Source organism: Camponotus vicinus, unplaced genomic scaffold (assembly GCF_025532165.1).
Source record: "Camponotus vicinus isolate PSW18456_S1 unplaced genomic scaffold, iyCamVici1.0 SCAF_9, whole genome shotgun sequence".
NCBI classification, from domain to species: domain Eukaryota; kingdom Metazoa; phylum Arthropoda; class Insecta; order Hymenoptera; family Formicidae; genus Camponotus; species Camponotus vicinus.
Window position 1 is genome coordinate 4,104,337 of NW_028141981.1, and position 21,392 is coordinate 4,125,728.

The 21,392-nt window shown below is 30.3% G+C and overlaps 2 protein-coding genes across 7 annotated transcripts in view; one reads left to right on the top strand and one right to left on the bottom strand.

Annotated features, from left to right (window-relative positions):
• The first annotated feature begins 12,541 nt into the window (after window positions 1-12,541).
• Window positions 12,542-21,392, top strand: part of LOC145977491 (uncharacterized) — a 55,627-nt gene continuing 46,776 nt past the window's right edge. For all 5 annotated transcript variants that reach the window (XR_014440512.1, XM_083109551.1, XM_083109553.1 and 2 more), the window contains exons 1-2: window positions 12,542-12,855; window positions 20,399-20,551. Coding sequence is in view for 4 of the 5 variants with exons in the window: in XM_083109551.1 (XP_082965677.1) it covers window positions 12,732-12,855; window positions 20,399-20,551 (277 nt within the window). In the remaining variant the exon portion in view is untranslated. The remainder of the gene's footprint in view (window positions 12,856-20,398; window positions 20,552-21,392) is intronic.
• The window catches only part of LOC145977489 (uncharacterized), a 48,723-nt gene continuing 45,410 nt past the window's right edge, over window positions 18,080-21,392 (bottom strand). For both annotated transcript variants that reach the window (XR_014440511.1, XM_083109546.1), the window contains exon 3: window positions 18,080-19,644. Coding sequence is in view for 1 of the 2 variants with exons in the window: in XM_083109546.1 (XP_082965672.1) it covers window positions 19,635-19,644 (10 nt within the window). In the remaining variant the exon portion in view is untranslated. The remainder of the gene's footprint in view (window positions 19,645-21,392) is intronic.

The following is a 21,392-nucleotide window of genomic DNA, read 5'->3' on the forward strand; positions in this document are numbered from 1 at the left end:
ATTTGTCTCGAAATTTTTAAGTATTCGCACATTTTATGTAACATTCATGTATAATTTCGCTTATATATATATATATAACATTATTAAAAATTATAAAAATATTTTGGATACGTGAATTTGTGCATGTATTTTATTATACATATATATAAAATGGTATATACCTAAAAACTAATATTTCAAAATGGCGATGGATGTCCAATACCTGCAAATAGTTTCTTAAAAGAAACTAAAAATTAATGTTAATATCCCCAGCACCTAAAAATAATTTTTCAAAAGAGACAAATTATATTAATTAAAAATATATTCGTTCGTAATCATTTTTATCAAAAAATTTATACAAATTAATTACAATATGAAATTACTTGAAAAATTAAAATTTATACACAACGCTATATCCATATTTAATCTACTATTAAATCTTTCTGGCATTATATATATAGACAATAATAATACCAAACCTAATAATGATAGAACATTTTTAATGAAGAAAAGAAAAGATACATTTCTCTCATCTAAATATATATTATTTAAATTAATTCGACGTTAAAGAAACGTATCGTCGTTGAATTACTACCGAAATCATTGCTTTCGGAAATTGCCAGGAAAACCTGGGATTAGTTCCTTCAATCTTACAATAAAAATTCCCAATTCTCAACAGGGCACCGAACTAGACGTCGCGAATGGATCTCACAAAAACCGGTGAGAAATAATTTTCCATAATGAAAATCGTTTCGACTCCTCGGCGGTACGAGCCACGCAACTTTCATTAATGTTTATTTAACGGAAAGAACAATGATAACTCTTTTATTAAAACGACAATCTCGTCTAAGAACGCGAAAAAGAACGCGAGAAAAACACGGTGTTTTCGCAACGGTAATTTATTAATTTATTTATGAATATTTTCCGATACGAAAAAAAAAATTCGTAAATACAAATATAATTGAAAAAACAAATTATTACATTCATAATAATTAACTCGCGATTCTATAATATCGAAGGTGATCGTTAAATTTTGTAAAGCTAATATTTAATCGTTGACTTATCACATCGAATCTTCACTCTCTTATTCGACATTTCTTTATATTTAATTAGCAATATTTAGGAATATTATCTGACGAGAGGGACAGCGATAAAATTCTTCTGTTAAAATGATAATCTTGTATAAGGACGCAAAGAGAACGCGGAAAGAACACGGTATTTTCGCAATCATAATTTAATAATTTATTTTAAGAATATTCAGTTCCGCGCGATATGGAATTCATAAATAAATAAAGCTAACGGAAAGCATATCATTAAATTTATAATAATTGACTCGCGATTCTGTAACGAAGGCGTCCGTCAAATTTTATAATGCTTATATTTAATCATTAATTAGCATCGAATTTTTACATTTTATATAAAAATTTTCTGAATTTATTAATGACTCTTTGACATGAAAATACAAACAGTTACTCTTTTATGAATATTCCAAAAATATATACTACAGAAACAAATACTTTAATTTAATGAATTACTATTATGTTAATTACTATTATGTAATCATTATACGTATACTTTCGATAATTTTTCGTGTAATTTACATAAGAATTTACAATCGTAAATACAATTTCATATAATATAATTAAAGTCATAATTGTATTGTATTTTACAATTAAAATATCAATGTTAGATTATAATTAAAATACAATTATAACTATTTATAATTTACAATTTACAATTTACAAATTTATGATGCTATCAATATCAAATAATAATATTCCATTTCTTCAAATATTTAATAACATCGATATAATAATTTGATATTGATAGCATTAACATTTGGATTTAATATTATATTTGATTTAATACACATATATTTTTAAGTTTTAAAATAAAATATAACATGTTAAGATTTCTTAAACATTAATAATTATGCAATTTCTTTAATATTTCTGAAGATAATTTTGATAATTTAAATTTCACTTTTAAAACATTTTTATTTTTAAAACATGTTATATTTATTTTTACAACGTTTTTAAAAATAAATTCAACTTAATGAAAATAGTTTTTATTTACCCCTAGGATTATTGGAATATTAAAAGAAAGAATGAATCTTACTTAATAGCCCTAACAACTCTACTATTAAAGGATTCTAATAATTTTAATAGCTCTAACAATCCTACTATTATAGAATTCTAATGATCTTAAGAGCCCTAACAACCCTAATATTAATAAAAGAATTCTAATGATTTTACTTAATAGCCTTAACAACCCTACTTCCTGATTAACTAAAATTATTCGAGATTTCAGGAACCTATCTCTAGTCATCACCTCACCTAATCATGTATATATTTTAGACACGTGCCCTAACCGCGTGCCCTAACCGTACTCTTCAGGCCAGTTGAACCTACCTTTCGTTGATCCTGGCCACTTTCTTTCTCGATCTCTAATCAGAGATCGAAGAAGGAGATAATTACTCCTTCTTTTGCCGGATAATTACCGGCAAAAGAGCGTGAAATATTTACGCTCATTTAGTAACGATCGTTCGATTTCACGATCGTTCATTAAATATTTGAATATAACTTTATTTTAACTCAAATAAAGCCAAATTACTACAAATTCCTATAAATTATATTTTATAATAAAATATAAAATTAATGTGTGTATTTATCATATTACAAATTATTTAATTAATTAATCATTTGGCTTTATATTAAGTTAAAGTAAAGTTTAAAAACAATATCTACAAACAAATTCTACGATGGATGAGCTATGAGCAATTAGAAGATAAGTGCGTATTATAAGAGTAAATTAGCATCAAAAATTGATAAAATTGATAATTGTTAATGTGTGTCCTTTATTTAATAAATTAGACAAAATCTTTACAAAAAATCTTTTCTTGATCTCTTCTCTTTTTAATTAATATTTCAATATATTTTCGCAATAGATGTAAAGCATAAGTTCGAAAGAACTTATTAAAATTATTTAATTTAATTTAATTAATTTAATTTAATTATTTTATTTAATTTATTTAATTTAATCCATCCTAGGTCATCCATTTTAAGGCAATGGATTTATCTACAATCTACAATCTACATCTACATCTGCAATCTCTACGAATCCGTTACCTTAAAGTTAAATAAAAGTTTTTTTCACTCACCGGCACTGATGCGCAACAGCGGAGTTGTTGTTATCGAAGCTAGTTGTCTGTAACATACAAATATAAAATTCATTTATAATAATGCTCACAAAATGCAATTAATATTTAAAAAAAATTTTATCGCGCGGAATTTTATATCCGATGTATAAAATAATAAGCAGATAAACACGTATGAAAAAATTTTATAAATTTTTGAAATTGTTTTTTAAATAGAAAGTTTTATAAAAATCTTTCTCTCTAATTTTCTTTTTAATTCATTTAAATAATAAGATCGAATTATTGTTCGTTTATAACGATTTATAACAATTGATATACAAATAATAGATACTCACCATCAGGTTGCTCCGCCGATGCAAGATGCCTCTCCCAGGCCTCCTCCTCCTCTCATGTGGTTGACGTGCGATACTTTTAACGACACTCCCGCACTCACGAGCGATATTTTTATATCGCTATCTTCGCTATTTTACGCGCGATACTGGACGGCACTCCCGCACTATTTCGGTACGATTAAAAATTTGATCGCGCGATGTATATATTTAATATATATATATACTTTCAACGACACTCCCGGTTTCGGTACGAGCGAAAATCCCATTTCACTTACGAGAATTAGCTTCAAGTCAACAGGTCGGGAATGCAACGATACAACGAGCAAGGACTAAGCCCAAACTGGAAAGAAGACGAAACGATTGACGGAAATAGAGGAAAATGAAGTTCACCAACTCTTTTTCGCGCATAATTATCCTATCTCGTATCGAACCTGGACCCGCTAAGCACGATTTCAGGTGCTCCGCCCGGACATATTATGCCTCCCGCGGTTGCTATATGCTACACCAGGCTAGTAGACGGCAAAAGAAGAGGATACCCACATTTTTTAAATGCTAACATTCAGCAATTTAAAAAATGGGGAGGCAACCCCTTTTACCGAGCGAAAATCGTGCCTAGGGTAATCCACTCGACTCCTCGGCAGGGTTAACACACGCAGTGCGTGTGACTGTAGACGAGCAAAGAGAAGGGACTCATTGACGACCATTCCGAGCAATCGATCGAGTTCTAACTAATTCGGGCCGAATCACTTGACGAAGCACGAAGCAAGAGTGTACGTTGCATAGCAACGTGTGCAAACTCGAAATCCCAGTTAGTTGGCATCGGAAGTAGAGACTCGTGACAATAACTGAAATTGGGATTTTATATGAAAAAGTCCAAAAGTTCCGCGAAAACGCGACAACGCGAGAATACTACAACGCGAAAACGCGGTAACGAAGCGCTTGCCGTCCGCGGCACATTGACGGCACCGACGACGCGAAAGGGTACTTAGCTTCCCATTCAGGCACCTTAAGATTTATCATAAATAGAAAAATTTAAAATAAACCTCAAGGCACCATCCAAGTACTAAGCCCTCCCACCACGACAAGGTGTACCCCATGGGAGAGTTATATTATATATAATTTTATATATAATATAATACATAATTTGAAATTTATTTTGTAATACAGTACATAAATTTAAATTCGCAAATATAAACGATAAATAAAAATATAAAAAATAAAAGAAAATCTATTATATAAAGCAATGTTCAAAATAATTGATTTTAAAACTAATTATTGCGCGCAATTAATTTTTACTTTTAAATAGATATCTTTTAATGTTATAAATCACGTAATTACAAAATAATTTATATTTCTTATAGATATAAACTTTTAAAAATATGATAAATAAAAAAATTTCTATATTTTTATATATGAAATATTTAAATAAATATATTAATATGAAATGTTTTATAAAATATAAGAAGTATCTGAAAATATTAATTAATAAAAAATTTTATAAATGTTTTAATTATTTTAAAATAAAATGGAATATTTTTTATAAGTATATGTATTATATATGTTACAATTTAAAATCACTATTGAATCACTATCAAAGAAATAAAATGAAACGTGAAATATGTATATTTTGAATATATACTAATGATAAATAATTTATATATTATTGCGTCCGCGGAACGATATATATCGAATGCGCGCGACACAATCGGCATACGCTGACGTTCGTGCACAAGAATTTTAAACCGCGAGTAACATACAAGAATTCAGAATAATCGTGAAACGGATCACAAATAAACGCGCGTCCGCACAGCTTAACAGCTAAACCCAGACTCTCTAACAGTCGTTGTTTATAACAACATCTTGACAACGCGCGCGGAAACGATCTTCTTCGAAAGAATTCAACGGATGACGAATACATTCAGCGGGACGGGACGCGGGGACGCAACAATATAATAAATAATGAATGTGATAAATAATTTATATTAATAACTTACATCATATCTCATTGGTCCATCCATTTCCAAAACCTCCTTTCTTCTTTTGCTTTCTTCACTATTTCCTCGTGGCACTTCAATCCTCGTTGCACTGATTTAAATCCCTCGTTGCACTTACACTCATTCACGAAAAGTTCCTCGTTGCACTTGCAATTGTGTTCAGAGAAAGAATTTGATAATATATGATACGTCTCACATCACTACTTCACTGCTCAAGAGCCACTGAGCGAATGATCGTAAGTCAGAAACATTACCGCGGTACTGTTTATATCGCCAAGGTTGACTACGTATAGAATGAATTTGATAATATGTGAAACGTCTCTCACGTCACTACTCTAGGTCACTGTGCGAATGATAATAAAGCCGTGTAACATATTAACAATAGCGCGATACTGTTTATCAAGGTCGAACACGGTGTTATTGATAATTCTCTCGCTGCCGAAATATTTTCTGTAATATAAAATATTTGCGCGAGGAATATTAAATTATAGAAGTATTTTAATTTATTGATTAAGATTAATTGATTATTTATTAAACTATTCATCATGAAGTCTTATGTCATGCTAATTATTTGCATCTATAATTCGATTGTTTTATTTCGTGTTCTCTCACAATCCCCCCCCCCCCCAAATTATATTTAGATTGTCAAGTAGAATGATAAAGTAACACGGATGGAATATATTTGTGACTTTAAGTATTACAATAATAATTATTGTCCGTAAAGATTGCAAACATCGATGTGATTATTTAATATGTTGGATTCCTATCACATTAAATCGATTCTCGATTAAATTGTATATTGTTTAATTAACCAATCTCGTGTAAAGGTCATGTTGCTCTCTTATGATATAATAAGCGTATATAAGTTTCGTATGATTATTTCGCGATTGAGTCTCGTGCAAAATGCGCCACGTATTCGATTAATCATAATTAAATCGTGTTTTCGTGAGTGAGTGAATGCCACAAGAGGAAATAACGAAAAATACGTAAGAGAGGAAAAGGAAATCTGGAAAAGCATCAGATGTAACGTACGGAGTAAAACGAAGTAACACGAAGTAAAACATTTGAATTATATATGCAAATAATTAGCATAACGAAAGGCTCCGTGAATTGTTTAATAAATAATCAATTTTAATCAGTAAATTAAAATACTTTCATAATTTAATATTCCGCGTTAATGTACATTTTATAATATATAAAATATTTCGGCAACGAATTATCGATAACACGGCGTTCGACTTTGGCAATATAAAATATAAACCGTAGCGTCCTATACGTTACCGCTCTGTTATCATTCGCACGGTGACTCTGGAGTAATAAAGTAGTGGTGAGAAACGCTTCGTATATTGTAATTTTTTTACTAAACACGATTACGATTAGTATCGAAACATAATTTGCAATAAATATTAATAGAAATAAATAATTAAAATTAATTAATGATATGAAACTGTATTGCAACGATAAATCTTTATCGAATCGCAATCATTGATTACTGCGAATAAAAATTGAAACATGGGATACGTAAAAGGGGATAAGAGAATTAATTATGTTATGATATCGATCATTGATGCTTATTATAATATTTCTTTAACAATATTAGAATTAAATATATTGCGACCAATGCTTTAAATTTTCTCAATCCTTGTTAATTAAACACACAATTTAATCGAGAATCAATTAAATTATTAGAATCCATAATATTAAATAATCACTTCGATCGTTGCGGACAATAATTATTATTTTAATATTTAGTGTCAAATGTATTTCATCCGTGTTACTTTATCGTTCTACTTGACAATCTAAATATAATTTGGGGGACGATTACAAGAAAACACGAAGTAAAACAAACGAATTATAGATGCAAATAATTAGCATAACGAAAGGCTCCGTGAATTGTTTAATAAATAATCAATTTTAATCAATAAATTAAAATACTTTCATAATTTAATATTCCGCGTTAATGTATATTTTATAATATATAAAATATTTCAGCAACGAATTGTCGATAACACGGTGTTCGACTTTGGCAATATAAAATATAAACAGTAGCGTCCTATACGTTACCGCTCTGTTATCATTCGCACGGTGACTCTGGAGTAATAAAGTAGTGGTGAGAATCGCTCCGTATATTGTAATTTTTTTACTAAACACGATTACGATTAGTATCGAAACATAATTTACTATAAATATTAATAAAAATTAATTAATTAAAAATTAATTAGCGACATGAAACAGTATCGCAACGATAAATCTTTATCGAATCGCAATCATTCATTGCTGCGTATAAAAATTGAAATATGGGATACGTAAAAGGGGATAAGAGAATTAATTATGTTATGATATCGATCATAGATGCTTATTATAATATTTCTTTAACAATATTAAAATTAACTATATTTCGACCAATGCTTTAAATATTCTCCTTGTTAATTAAATCCTTGTTAATTGAACAATAGTTATGTATCACAACATGTAATTATTTTAATCTTTTAATCTTACGATACATTAATACGTTAGATATATGAGATACATTAATATGTTAAAATATTTCAACATTGAATTAACAACAACATAGTATCCGACATAAACAGTACCGCCTTAATGATTTTGTTTTACGGTCTTGTTATCCAAATTTAAATTTATATACTATATTACAAAATAAATTTCAAATTATGTATTATATTATATATGAAATTATATATAATATAACTCTCCCATGGGGTACACCTTGTCGCGGTGGGAGGGCTTAGTACTTGGTTGGTGCCTTGAGATTTATCTTAAATTTTTCTATTTGTGATAAATCTTATGGTGCCTGAAAGGGAAGCTAAGTACCCTTTCGCGTCGTCGGTGCCGTCAACGTGCCGCGGACGGCTGCGCTTCGTAACCACGTTTTCGCGTTGTAGCATTCTCGCGTTATCGCGTTTTCGCGTTTTCAAAATCCCAATTTCGTTTTTGTCAACGAGTCTCTCCTTCCGACGCCAACTAACTGGGATGTTTCATCGAGTCGTTGCTTTGCGACGTACTCGCGCCTTGTGCATCGCGGCACTTGGTGATGCCGGCCGCGCAGAACGTATGTCCAGTACAAAATGTACATGGGCGCGCGGGTTCGAGCTTCGCGCTCGATCGGCTTAGTGATGGACACGCTCTGCTTCGTCAATTGATTTGGCCCGAATCGGTTAGATCTCGATCGATTGTTCGGAATGGTCGTTAATGGGTCCCTTCTCTTTGCTCGTCTACAGCCATACGCCCAGCGTGTGTTAACCCTGTCGAGACTCTGTCGAGTGGATTCCCCTAGGCACGATTTTCGCTCGGTAAAAGGGGTTGCCTCCCCATTTTCTAAATTGCTGAATGTTAGCATTTAAAAAATGTGGGTATCTTCTTCTTTTACCGTCTACCAGCCTTGTGTACTGCGCTAGTGATATAGCATCCATGCGGGTCACCTGAAATCGTGCTTAGCGGGTCCAGGTTCGATACGAGATAGGATAATTATGCGCGAAAAAGAGCTGGTAAACTTCATTTTCCTCTATTTCGTCAATCGTTTCGTCTTCTTTCCGGTTCGGGCCTAATCTTTGCTCGTTGTACCGTTGCATTCCCGACCTCTTGGCTCGAAGTTGATTCTCGTGAAATGAAATGGGATTTTCGTTCGTACCGAAACCGGGAGTGTCGTACCAAGTATATATATATTAAATATATACATCGCGCGACCAAATTTTTAATCGTACCGAATTAGTGCGGGAGTGCCGTTTAGTATCGCGTGTAAAATAGCGGAAATAGCGATATAAAAATATCGCTCGTGAGTGCGGGAGTGCCGTTAAAAGTATCGCACGTCAACAACATGAGAGGAGGAGGAGGCCTGGGTGAGGCATCTTGCATCGGCGGAGCAACCTGATGGTAAATATTTATTATTTATATATCAATTATTATAAATCGTACGCATAATAATTCGATCTTATTATTTAAATGAATTAAGGAGAAAATTAGAGAGAAAGATTTTTATAAAAGTCATATAAAACTTTCTATTTAAAAAACAGTTTCAAAAATTTATAAAATTTTTCCACACGTGTTTATATCTGCTTATTATTTTACACATCGGATATAAAATTCCGTGTGATAAGAATTTTTTGAAATATTGATTGCATTTTGTGAACATTAATATAAATGAATTTTATATTTATATGTTACAGACAACGTAGCTTCGAAAACAACAACTCCGCTGTTGCGCATCAGTGCCGGTGAGTGAGAAAAACTTTTATTTAACTTTAAGGTAACGGATTCGTAAAGATTGCAGATGTAGATGTAGATTGTAGATTGTAGATTGTAGATTGTAGATTGTAGATTGTAGTAAATCCGTTTGCCTTAAAATGGATGAGCTAGGATAGATTAAATTAAATAACTTTTAATAAATTCTTTCGAAATGCTTTGCATCTATTGCGAAAATATATTGAAGTATTAATCAAAAAAAGAGAATCAAGAAAAGAAAATTTTTTTGTAAAGATTTTGTCTAATTTATTAAATAAAGAGCACGCATGAATAATTTTATCAATTTTATCAATTTTTGATGCTACTTTATTCTTATAACGCGCACTTATTTTATTCTAATTTCTTGTAGCTCATCCATCGTAGAATTTGTTTGTAGATATTGTTTTTAAACTTTACTTTAACTTAATATAAAGCCAAATGATTAATTAATTAAATAATTTGTAATATGATAAAAGTTATACACACACATGACTTTTATATTTTATTAGAAAATGTAATATACAGAAATTTCTAGTAATTTGGCTTTATTTGAGTTAAAATAAAGTTATATTCAAATATTTAACGAACGATCGTAAAATCGAGCGATCGTTACGATGAGCGTGAAATATTTACGCTCATTTGCCGGTAATTAATCGGCAAAAGAAGGAGTGTTTATCTCCTTTTTCGATCTCTGATTAGAGATCGAGCGAGAAAGTGGCCAGGATCAACGAAAAGTAAGTTCAACTGGCCTGAAGAAAAGCTTTACGTACGATAGTACGTAATGTCGGACATTCATTCACGCGGTTAGGGCACGCGGTTAGAGAATGTAATTAGGGCACGTAATTAAAATATACGTGATTAGAGATAGGCTTTCCTCGAATAATTTCACTTAATCGAGAAATAGGATTGTTAGGGCTATTAGGTGATCATTAAGATTTTTTAATTTTCCTTTCAAGAAGTAGAGGATTGTTAGGGCTATTATGTGATTAAGTTAGGTGATTAATATATTATGTATCTTTTAAAGAATCAGGAAATGTAGGTTTATATAATATTAGGGGAAAACAGATTAATAAATATTTCAATAATTATATTATTAATATTAACAATTTTTAAGGGGTCAATATTTTTTCAAAGTGTTTTTTTTTATAGATATTTTATTTATATAAGGATGAAAATTAAATTGTTAACACTCAATAATTTTTATAGTAATACGAATTTTTTTGCGAAATTTTATGTACGTATGTAATACGAAATTTATGTACTTTTATGTGATACGAAATTTTATGTATGTGAGAGCCCAACACTACCCCGGCGGGACCGCTAAATAGGTCCCGCCGGGTTGTGCATAAGGAGCATTTTCCCCACGTAAAAAAAAAAAAAAAAGGATTGTTAGGGCTATTAGGTGATCATTAAAATTTTTTTAATATTCCTTTAATGCTAAGGAAAATATATTAAAATTCCAATAATCTTAGGGATTAATCATCGCTAATCTTGTCTAGACTATGTAAAAATTTTTAGTAAATTTTATATTATAAAATATTATACATATATTTTGGACATTTTCGTGTAATAAATTATTCCATGTTATAAATTATTTTGTATTACATTTCAAATTATATTATATTTTACAATGAAAGAAAAAGGGACAATGATCGAGAAAATAGAAAAAGGCAACTACAGTGATTTGAATATCTATACCTGAGAACAAATGTCCATAGAAAGTATTCCGATGGACTCCATGGGAAGGAATAAGCATGACAAGTGATGGTAATTTTTATGATGTTAACACAAAGGAATACAATAAACCATAATAATCCAAGAACTCGAAGAAGAGAATATATTGGATAGAAATGCATAGTGATTGGAAATGATTAGAAACTAAAAGACAGTATGCATACAACCTATTTATTAATAGTAATACTATTTTGTAATTATATTAAATTTTATAATTTAGTACATTGTATTATATAAAGTATTAAGCACAAAAGTATTATGCTAGTATGAAAATTATAATAAAAATATATAAATAATGTTAGCTATATTAGAATGGAACATATGAATTCTTTATAATTTATATAAAGGAAGAGACTTAAAATATTTTGCAACATCTATATTTTTCGAGTCTTAATTATAAAAACTTCAGAAGAATCAGTGATTAATTTGACAAATTTTATACATTTATTAATAATTAAATTTTTAAATAATTAAAAAAATGATTGATAAATATCAAAGATCAGTTTACTGCTAATTAAGAAAATTTATAGAAATACGATTAAAAATGTTTTTATCCCACAGCAGGCATCTTGTGTTTTGTAAATAAAAAGATATAAATATAAAGATATAAATAAAAGATATAGAAAGATATAAATATGACAATGAATATAGAAAAATATTTATTTCATCTTTGAATATTACAGTATCTTTCGCGATTGAATAATTTATTTACAATCAATTTACATACATAGTATCTTTATATATTATTTATATACAAGTATCTTGTTATACAGCACTAGTGCTACCGGCATTTCGTGCACATAGCACGGAACAAAACCAGAAACTGTGCACATTATATATTACCCTCTGAGAACATTCATGGACATTGGCTTTGTAGTTCACGTCCACGTTTTCAATGTCCATAGAGGGAGTATCGCTTTCAGAGATCACCTAAAAGCAGGCCATGACATCTCTCAGTCTTCTCTCTGTTCCAGCTCTCTCTCTTTCTAACGATTTCCAACTAGGCAAATGTAACTAGAATGTAACTAGAACTGAATTTGTTACGATTGGTTCGCCGCTTGATATTTCGATATTGCGATTCTCGAATATCAAAATGTAGTCGTCACGATCATCGAATCGGATTTGAGAATTGCTGCGTCGCGTTCTCGCGATTAAAAGTCGTTTAAAAGTGAATGTAGTGTACGAAAATTAATCGCGTGTGCTTAAAGTGTCAATTATTTATACATCATATAACTCGGTGAATACACGCGCAATTATATGCACTGAAATAGCGAGTTCAATATCAACGATCCAGATATGATTATTATCAAAGAACATTGCTCCAGTAAATCGGCTTCTGTGCCTCGGAATCTTCTTTGCATATTTCAAGCTAACTTTTTGTCGAAACACCAAAAAGCGACTGATGAACGATTATCGCCAGGTATGTTGTCGTTTTAGAATTATTACGTCATATATATTTTATGCATTCTTCTTACATAGAAAATATTTGCAAACCGCCATTGGCAAGCTTATATCTAAACGTCTGCAATCAATTTTTACATTCTTATAACTGAAATTGTTGTCTTTTCTTTGTATCTGAAGGAAAATAATATACTTTCTCGAATCAAAAAATACTTTACTCCATTCTTATATCATTATCTTATATCAAATGATATTTCTTACAATTTGAATTTATAATTTTCGTCGGTCAATAATAACCATAATTACGATGCTATCATCGATCGGTCATGTCAAAGCTCTTCAATTATCTCGAAATCTATTATGTGAATGTAAAACTTTATTTAAAATTGATGGATTTTTTAAATATTATTTTATTCCTGACAATTGTCGCAGACAAAGAAAGTTCATATAATTATATAATTCGAATATAAATTTATGAATATAAAAAAATTTATGAATATAAAGAAAAGAAAATAAATATATCGAATATTATACGATTGATTAGAATATTAAAATCAAAATCTTTCGATAGATTATCTTGGAAACGAGTTTTTAATTTATTAGAAATATCTAAACAAATTTAAAATAATAATAAATATTATAATATTTTCTGCATGAATTAGATCATTATTCGATACATTTTTTTACATTTTTAAATTATATACAATTTATTTACAAAATAAATTTTTTCAATAAATAAAAAGATTAATCTCTCATATAGTAATGTTAATTGTTATTAATTAACAAGTTTATCACAATTTAATACTAACTTTCTACACATTTATGCAGATTAGAAATAAAATAAATTTTAACACAAACATTATATTTCTCTAAATTATCGCAGACGATAACTTTTAATTAATTTTAATTATATCTTATCATATATGTTGAAGAAATTAAATTTACAAGAACTCTATTCCTGTCTATTGTAAATATCTAATTATATATGTATATACATGTACATAATTATTTGAAAATTATTTAAGTTGTTTTTTTGCACAAAGAGCAATAAGTAGTCTCGATGTTCGACATAAATTTAATAAGAATATCCATAGCGCATTAAATCAAAGTATCTGAAAGCGAAACTGTTGAAGGTGGTAAAGTGTCGCCGCTGGCGAACGGCCAGCTAGCATTACTTGCCATTGAATTCGTGCGGACCGAAAATAAGTGAGTCGGTACGGAGACAGACACAGTGACACGGGTTCGATCTCCTCTCGCTTGCCTCTTAAAGACCGGTTTATCTGAACGAGCACGGCGACATTTCGGGATCATTGTTCGGCCTGGCTGTTCTCCTCGTAACTCGTACGAAGACGCCAGCGATCAGAGGCGTAGCCACAGAAGGCTGCGGCATCCCTTCTATGTATATTTATTTCTTTATCACGTGCAGAGTACATTCCAAAATGTATTCCAGCCTTGGGAATTTAATAATCAGCATTTGCAATAACAATCACTTAAATTATTTCAGATCGCGAAATCAAGTAACTCATCTCGTATATATTTTATTTTTATCGTTAGCTTTGATTTTTTTATTAACTTCTTCATTTTTCTATAATTTTTAATTTAATTTTTTTATTATAACGTCCATAGAATATAATAAAGCAAAATATACAAAAGATTTTAAAAAAGAATAAATGTGTAATATTTATATATAAAAAATATAAAATAAATTAATAATGTACTCTCTATTGCACAATAATAAAGTTATATTCGTATTTGAAAAATTAGAAGAGAGTGCATTTGAAAAGGAAAATTTAGTTACGCTACTGGTTTAGCGCGAGTGACTTATAAACGATTATATCTCTTTTGTCTTTTACATTTATCTTCAGTGAGACATTTGTCGTGGCAGAAATATAGATAAGTTCTTTCGTCTAAACCTAATAGATGATCTCAGTGATTAATATTTCACATTTTCAATATTGTTTCTCTGTAATTGCAATATTATTTGTGCAATTGTATTACTCTTAATGACTCTCATGAAATATTAATCGCGAATATAATCCAAGCTAGCTTACAATCTTTGATTTATCGCATAGCTTCTCCGAGTTTTCTTCAGGAAGATGATCTCTATCCATTCTTTTTGTTTTTCTTACGGTGATAATTTAATGGGACATCGCATACAACTAAAATTATCGATCGTGTGCGTGATCTCAAGGCCAGACGACGATCGATCATCGTGTCGTGGCCTTTAAAACGTTACGGAAAAATATCGCGCGGGAGAGAACGATCGCGAGAAAAGAAGGCGGTGACCGATCGATCACCTGAACGGTGGCGCGCTTTATAATGATGAAGTGCATGTATACGTGAAGCAAATCATCCGCGCCTAGTCCGCTTGACGTCAAGCTTACCGCCACCGCTCCGTCGGGGATTTAAAAATACCCCCGATCCCCGGCGACGTAGTCAATGTCAGATAATTGCAGTTTCGATTTGTCCCACATTTGCGCTCCTGTCATACCGTATTATCCGAAAAATGGATAAGGGCGAGCACACGCGCGATTGAACGCCGATCGAAAGCACATGTCCGAAAAATTTGCATTTCAACACACGTGCTATTAGATCTGCTTGTTTCCGCGCTTTGTTTTCTTTCCGCTTTCAAAATCTGGATATATATCATTCTCCAGTTTGAATATAACAAACGCCAAAGGTCGTAACTATAAATTCAATCTGAAATATTTCAATGGAATAGAATAGGATCGGCAAAAAACATGTGCAGTTGGGCGCGTATTTATGCGATGATACTTTTAGCTTAAATATATTAGAATTTACAGTAAAAATTTTTAAATTTATTAATATCGTCTCTGATTTAATTTACTGTAACTTATATTAAAGAGCTCATATTTTTAACTGACCATTTATTTTAAATTATCACATGTCGCAATTTTAAGTACTTCAAAGAAACTAAATTCCATCTTTTTAAATTCCTTTTTCTTATTTTATAAATACAAATGATTTAATATGTTATTTATAATAATCAAAAACTAATAATTGGAGATATTACATCGTACATGTTGATAAATCTAAGACAGTAAATTTATCTTCATTTTTTTGTTGCGCGAACAAAAAGCAGATCGAATGGCGGATAAACGTCCCGTTTAATCCAAGTTAAATAATGCAAGAAAATGTGTCAGGAAATCGTTTGTGTGTTTGAAAATAGCCGATATCAGGTGCCAGTGATGAATGAGGCGTTTAGAAGCGAAGCTGCAATATGTACGCGGGATAATGCGAAGCGGATGATGGTGATATTGTGATTAATTGACCCTTGCAACCTTTGCAGCGAACCAGGTCATTTGCAGCGATCCGATATCGGTACTCTAGACTCGGCATTATTTCCGCGAATACAATCCTGATAGAGCATAACAGAGCTTGTATCATATAGAATCTGAATAGAATTGATTTTCATCGCTTTCTAAAATTTTCGATTGCGATGTTATAACAATGAATGAGGAATACGCGAGATAAGAGCGTTTTCAAGTCCTGAGCATGTATATTAATTATTATGCTTAAAATTCCAGCTAATAAAATATTTCAAAGTGTATATGTACGTGTACGGTGTATGTATACGATATTCTCTGAAACAAATTTAATCGATATAATAAATGATATAATAAATTTTTCTCTCAAAATATATAAATAATCCAAGTGCTTATATAATTGACACTCGTAAAACAAATTAATAGTAATAATGGGACTGTTAATTAATTTATGGATCTTGTATATATTTAAAAAATACATTGCATTTCTGAAAATAGTGCAAAGTTGACGCAAATCAAGTGTTACTATATCGAGTTATTCGAGGCGAGATCTTTATATTAATAGACAATAATAACACGCAGAATTAACTGGAATGTCGTAACATACGCTTGGAGGATATCACGTCACGTTGAAAAACCGGGCTTATAATTATCTGTAACGTGGGATGTCGATTCTTTCGATGATACAAGGACAATCATATTTATAATTAGTACAAAGTAGTCTTATTACATTGAATTTTTGAGGGTATCACATCTCGACAACATTCAATCAATATTTCATTCCGAAAGTAATTAATTGCTTACTCGCCTTTGGTATTTTTGTAAAGAACTGACCGCAATATGTCTCGTTTGTTATTATTTAATTTTTTCTGCTTTTAATAATAATGAAAACAAATGGCCCTTTTGTCGAAATATTTTTATTTATTTCGGTAAAAATATTCGAATATATACACACTTACCTTGCATTTATATATATAAAATAATAAATAATAATAATAAATAAAATAATAATAATAATAAAAATACCCCTTTTATATTAAATTTTCATTCTATTTTATTTCTTTTTCTGTAATAATAATATTATATAAAAAAGTTATTATAATATTATTATCATGTTCAGATGTGAAATCACAGGAAAATGAATGTGTTCCGATATAATTAGCAACTCGTAGCACATGTACGTATTAATGAATTATAAACGTGGCAGATAAGCGTATAAAACGATAGTTGCGTATTATCGAGCATGTTATACTACGCGAATATCAATGATTTTGTGTAACAACCCGATTTCCCGTTGGAAAGTATAATCGATAAATAAACATGAATATATTGATGCAATAAAGTCCACTCAATCCTCTCTCATAGAACTAGTTTTCCTTACATATGATAGTATTAATGATATTGCGCTCTTCAAGATGACGATTAATCTAGTATTCCTAATAAGAAAATTTAAATTCAAATTTAATTTCTTGTTATTAAGGCATCAGGTTAACGGTGATATCGAATAACTCCAATAATTCTTGACTCTCGTCACTTATATTCGTTGTCTCTTTCGAAGTTTTCATCTAAATTCTGTAGTAAATCCTTTAATCGAAATACTCCCTCATTCATTCGAGTGCATAAAACCGGATAATAATTATGGATACGATATACACGTAATCCTCTCGAGACACGTACCGAATTATATCAGACCGACGTTGATACTCGTCGAGGCAAAATATTGCATTTCATGACAATATCAACTGAAATATAACTTTCTGCATGATGAATATTTGTTCCATCCAATTATTTTCTATTGTAGCAACGTGGATTCTGTTATTTTTTCATGGTACGAAATTACAAATAATTCCGCAATGTTGATATCCCTAGGTATTTGCATATATATATAGAATATGTAGAATATATATATATATATATATATATATATATATATATAGAACAAATATATACAGCGGTCAAATGTTAACAGAAAATTAAACATTGATATAAAAATAAATTTGTCGAGTTCATCTCTTTGTATATCAATTTTTGTCCTTTTTCCTTTCTCAATGCCTTTCATTGTTGTGGAGCTCACTACGTACTCTACGCAATACCCCACTATGTTGTATCTCACTTCGCTGACATCAAGTATATAAATAAAAACGCGTCGCTATTTCTTATACGTACACGAGACTCAGATAGGGATAAAAACATGGGGTTTAAAATCAAAACATATCCTGTAATTACCGAGCCCTAAGCTCTTTTTACATATTAATATCTGTGATATAATATTCGCCCATCTATCATTTCGAGAATAACAAATATAATAACAAATAGAATAACAAATATATACATATAATCATGAAAAACGACATCTTATAGCGCGCTATTGTTTACATACGATGATCTTGTCGTCATTCGTTCGGCGAGACTCGAAGATAACGAAGACTTCCGCATCATCGTGTCGTCGTATCATCTCTCGGTGATTATTTTCTACTATAGTTAGCCATAATATTCTCGTGTGATTAATTAATTTTATTATTGCGATTATCGCATTTCAATTAACTATCAACTCGCGTAGTATCGCGCAGTATCAGAGTAAACTTGTCGATGTCATTTTGAAGTTTCTCAGTCATTAACAAAACATCGTTCATTCATTAACAAAATTGACTCGATTATTGTGATGCAATATTTAATTAATAAAATAATTAATACCATATATTATTAACTCTGTATTTTAAAATTTATCAACCGCGTATTATATAAATTCGGTACTTGTAATCGATGATCTACTGAAACACATATTTTATGTAATTAATTTGATCGAAATCTGTCACGTGAATTGACAAGATGACTATACGATATTCTTATTCATATTCTTATATATATGCAAAATATCTTTAATTTTAATTTATATATTTGTTATAGGTATTATATAATAATTGTTATATTAAAATTGCTATAAAATTTATTATTATTATTATTATTGATAAAGTAGCAATTACTAAGTTATGTTTAAATGCGAGTCGCGCATATAATAATTGAGTGATCGTAAATCTCGAAATATCCGTTAATTTGGCGCCTTCTCTACGAATTAAACTTGGATGTATAATATAATTAAGTACTTTATTGTTCTTTAATTCCAAAGTTGATTCTCATGATAGGAATTATCAAATTAGCGAAAGGCCGCTACTGTTTTTTCTTTAAGCTCTATTTACCACGAAGAATACTTCGATGCACAATGAGTCTAAAAAGAAACAACGGTCGTTCAATTTCCTTTCCGTTCTTTAATAAGAATTTCCGTTCGCATCTCGTTTCTTATTTTCCTAGCGAGTGAGAAATAAATCCGCCCGCGCTCGAACTTTACGATGTCATCATCGACCCATCGGTTGTCGGATAAAAGTTTCCACCAATAACAATCGTTTCAGATTTAATACCTTGGCGCAGAGCCGGTCGGTGGTCCTCATCTCTCAAGATGTCGTCGATTGCGAACAACTTTATGTGCGCTCGCTGATTATTTAGTAGCGCAGCATCAGCAGCAGCTGGAAGAAAAATAGTGTGCGCTTTAGCGTGATTAATAATACTTGTGCGTGTAACATTACGCTGTTATTTTCCATTTATTTTTTTCACTGCAATCTGCAAATCGATGGCTGATGCATCTTTAAACATTGTTTGTATGAAGATAGATTCAATAAAAATTAAAAAATATCTATATCATATATATCTTGCATCAAAAATAAATTTTAAATAAAACACTGAATTAAATAAGGATATCAAAATGTCATATTTAAAGTAAGTAAGAAACAATAATATTATATTATTTTACTATGGAAATGAATCTAGGTCAATTTTAATACTTTCTTAGCTTTTTTAGAGAATAATCTCCTCTAACCTCAGCGGAAAAAATCTCTGCATTTTAAACTTTACTCGCGAGGTCAAACCATTCTTGACTCCGTCGCAGAAAATCGAGGGATTAAAGGTCATAAAATACGAATGTCTTAACTGTCATAAGCAGCGTTTATTTCGTTTCTTAATCAAGTCAGAGCAATTCTTTAAAAAATCATATTCGCGTTGTCGTGACTCGCAAGAACGCGTTTACAATTGTTCGGTTTGCGGATAGGGAAAGGGGTGAGGGAGGAAAATGGTGAAACGATAATGTATCTTTACACATGGGATGAACGCTCGATTTGTCCTATATATATTTTCGTATATATATATGTATATTTTTTCTTTTCTTATATATATATTTTATATATATATATATATATATATATGTATAACTGTTGTTCCTCCCAGGTAGAAGAGGAACGCACAACGGACTCCGTGCTTCGTCCCTTCGTCCATTTAAAGAATTCGCTAATCGCGAAGAGGACACAGATAAAAGAGCGAGGAGGAAGGGACGCAACAAGCATAATTCCTCGCGTAATCATAATTGCAGATTATATTCAGGTATGTATATATTTATAATATTTATATTTTTATAGTGATGTGTATGTACGAGTAAGAGATCAAACTTTGCATTGTCGCTTAAATAAAGTGAAAAGCCACGTTAATATTCTAAAAACTTAGCAATAAACTTACATAAATCGGAGCAGACCGTGTATTGTGTGTGTGTATGTATGTATGTATGTGTGTGTATGTGTCCGTGATGGTATGCATTCGACAAATATAAAAATTAATGAAACAATTAACCGCTGCGAGCTATCCGAAAAAGCCAAAAGAGAGATGGATGAGTATGATTATTTTGTTGAAATATTAAAGGATTTGCAGTATAAAAGTGCAATCCATAACTTATATATTTTAAAAATAAAATAATACTTCAAACATAAAGTCGTATTTAAAATGTGCTTTCTAAAGTATAAATGTTTGTCCCATTTTTGCATTAAACTTTTTAATCGAATATTCGCACAAAAAAAAAGAAAAAACAAAAGCACCATTGATCTGAAACGTTGTCATAATATTGAATAAAAACAATTGATATACATAATATTGAATAAAAGCAATTGATATTGAAAAACAATTTATATATATAATTTATATATTAATTTATGAGTAATATATAAATGCGAATAGCATTAACGATAAAATCGAAAAAAAGAAAACTATCTTATCTGTTTTAGCTGATGGTATATTTTCCTTAATAAATGTCTCAAAAATGCGGAGAAAGTTTAATTATTAATTTGCACATATTTTCCGACATTAAACTTTAAATTACTAAAAAATTGATTTAAAAAATCGCGTTATATATGAGAAATTTTATTATAGAATTATGTCATTTTAAATTTCTAAT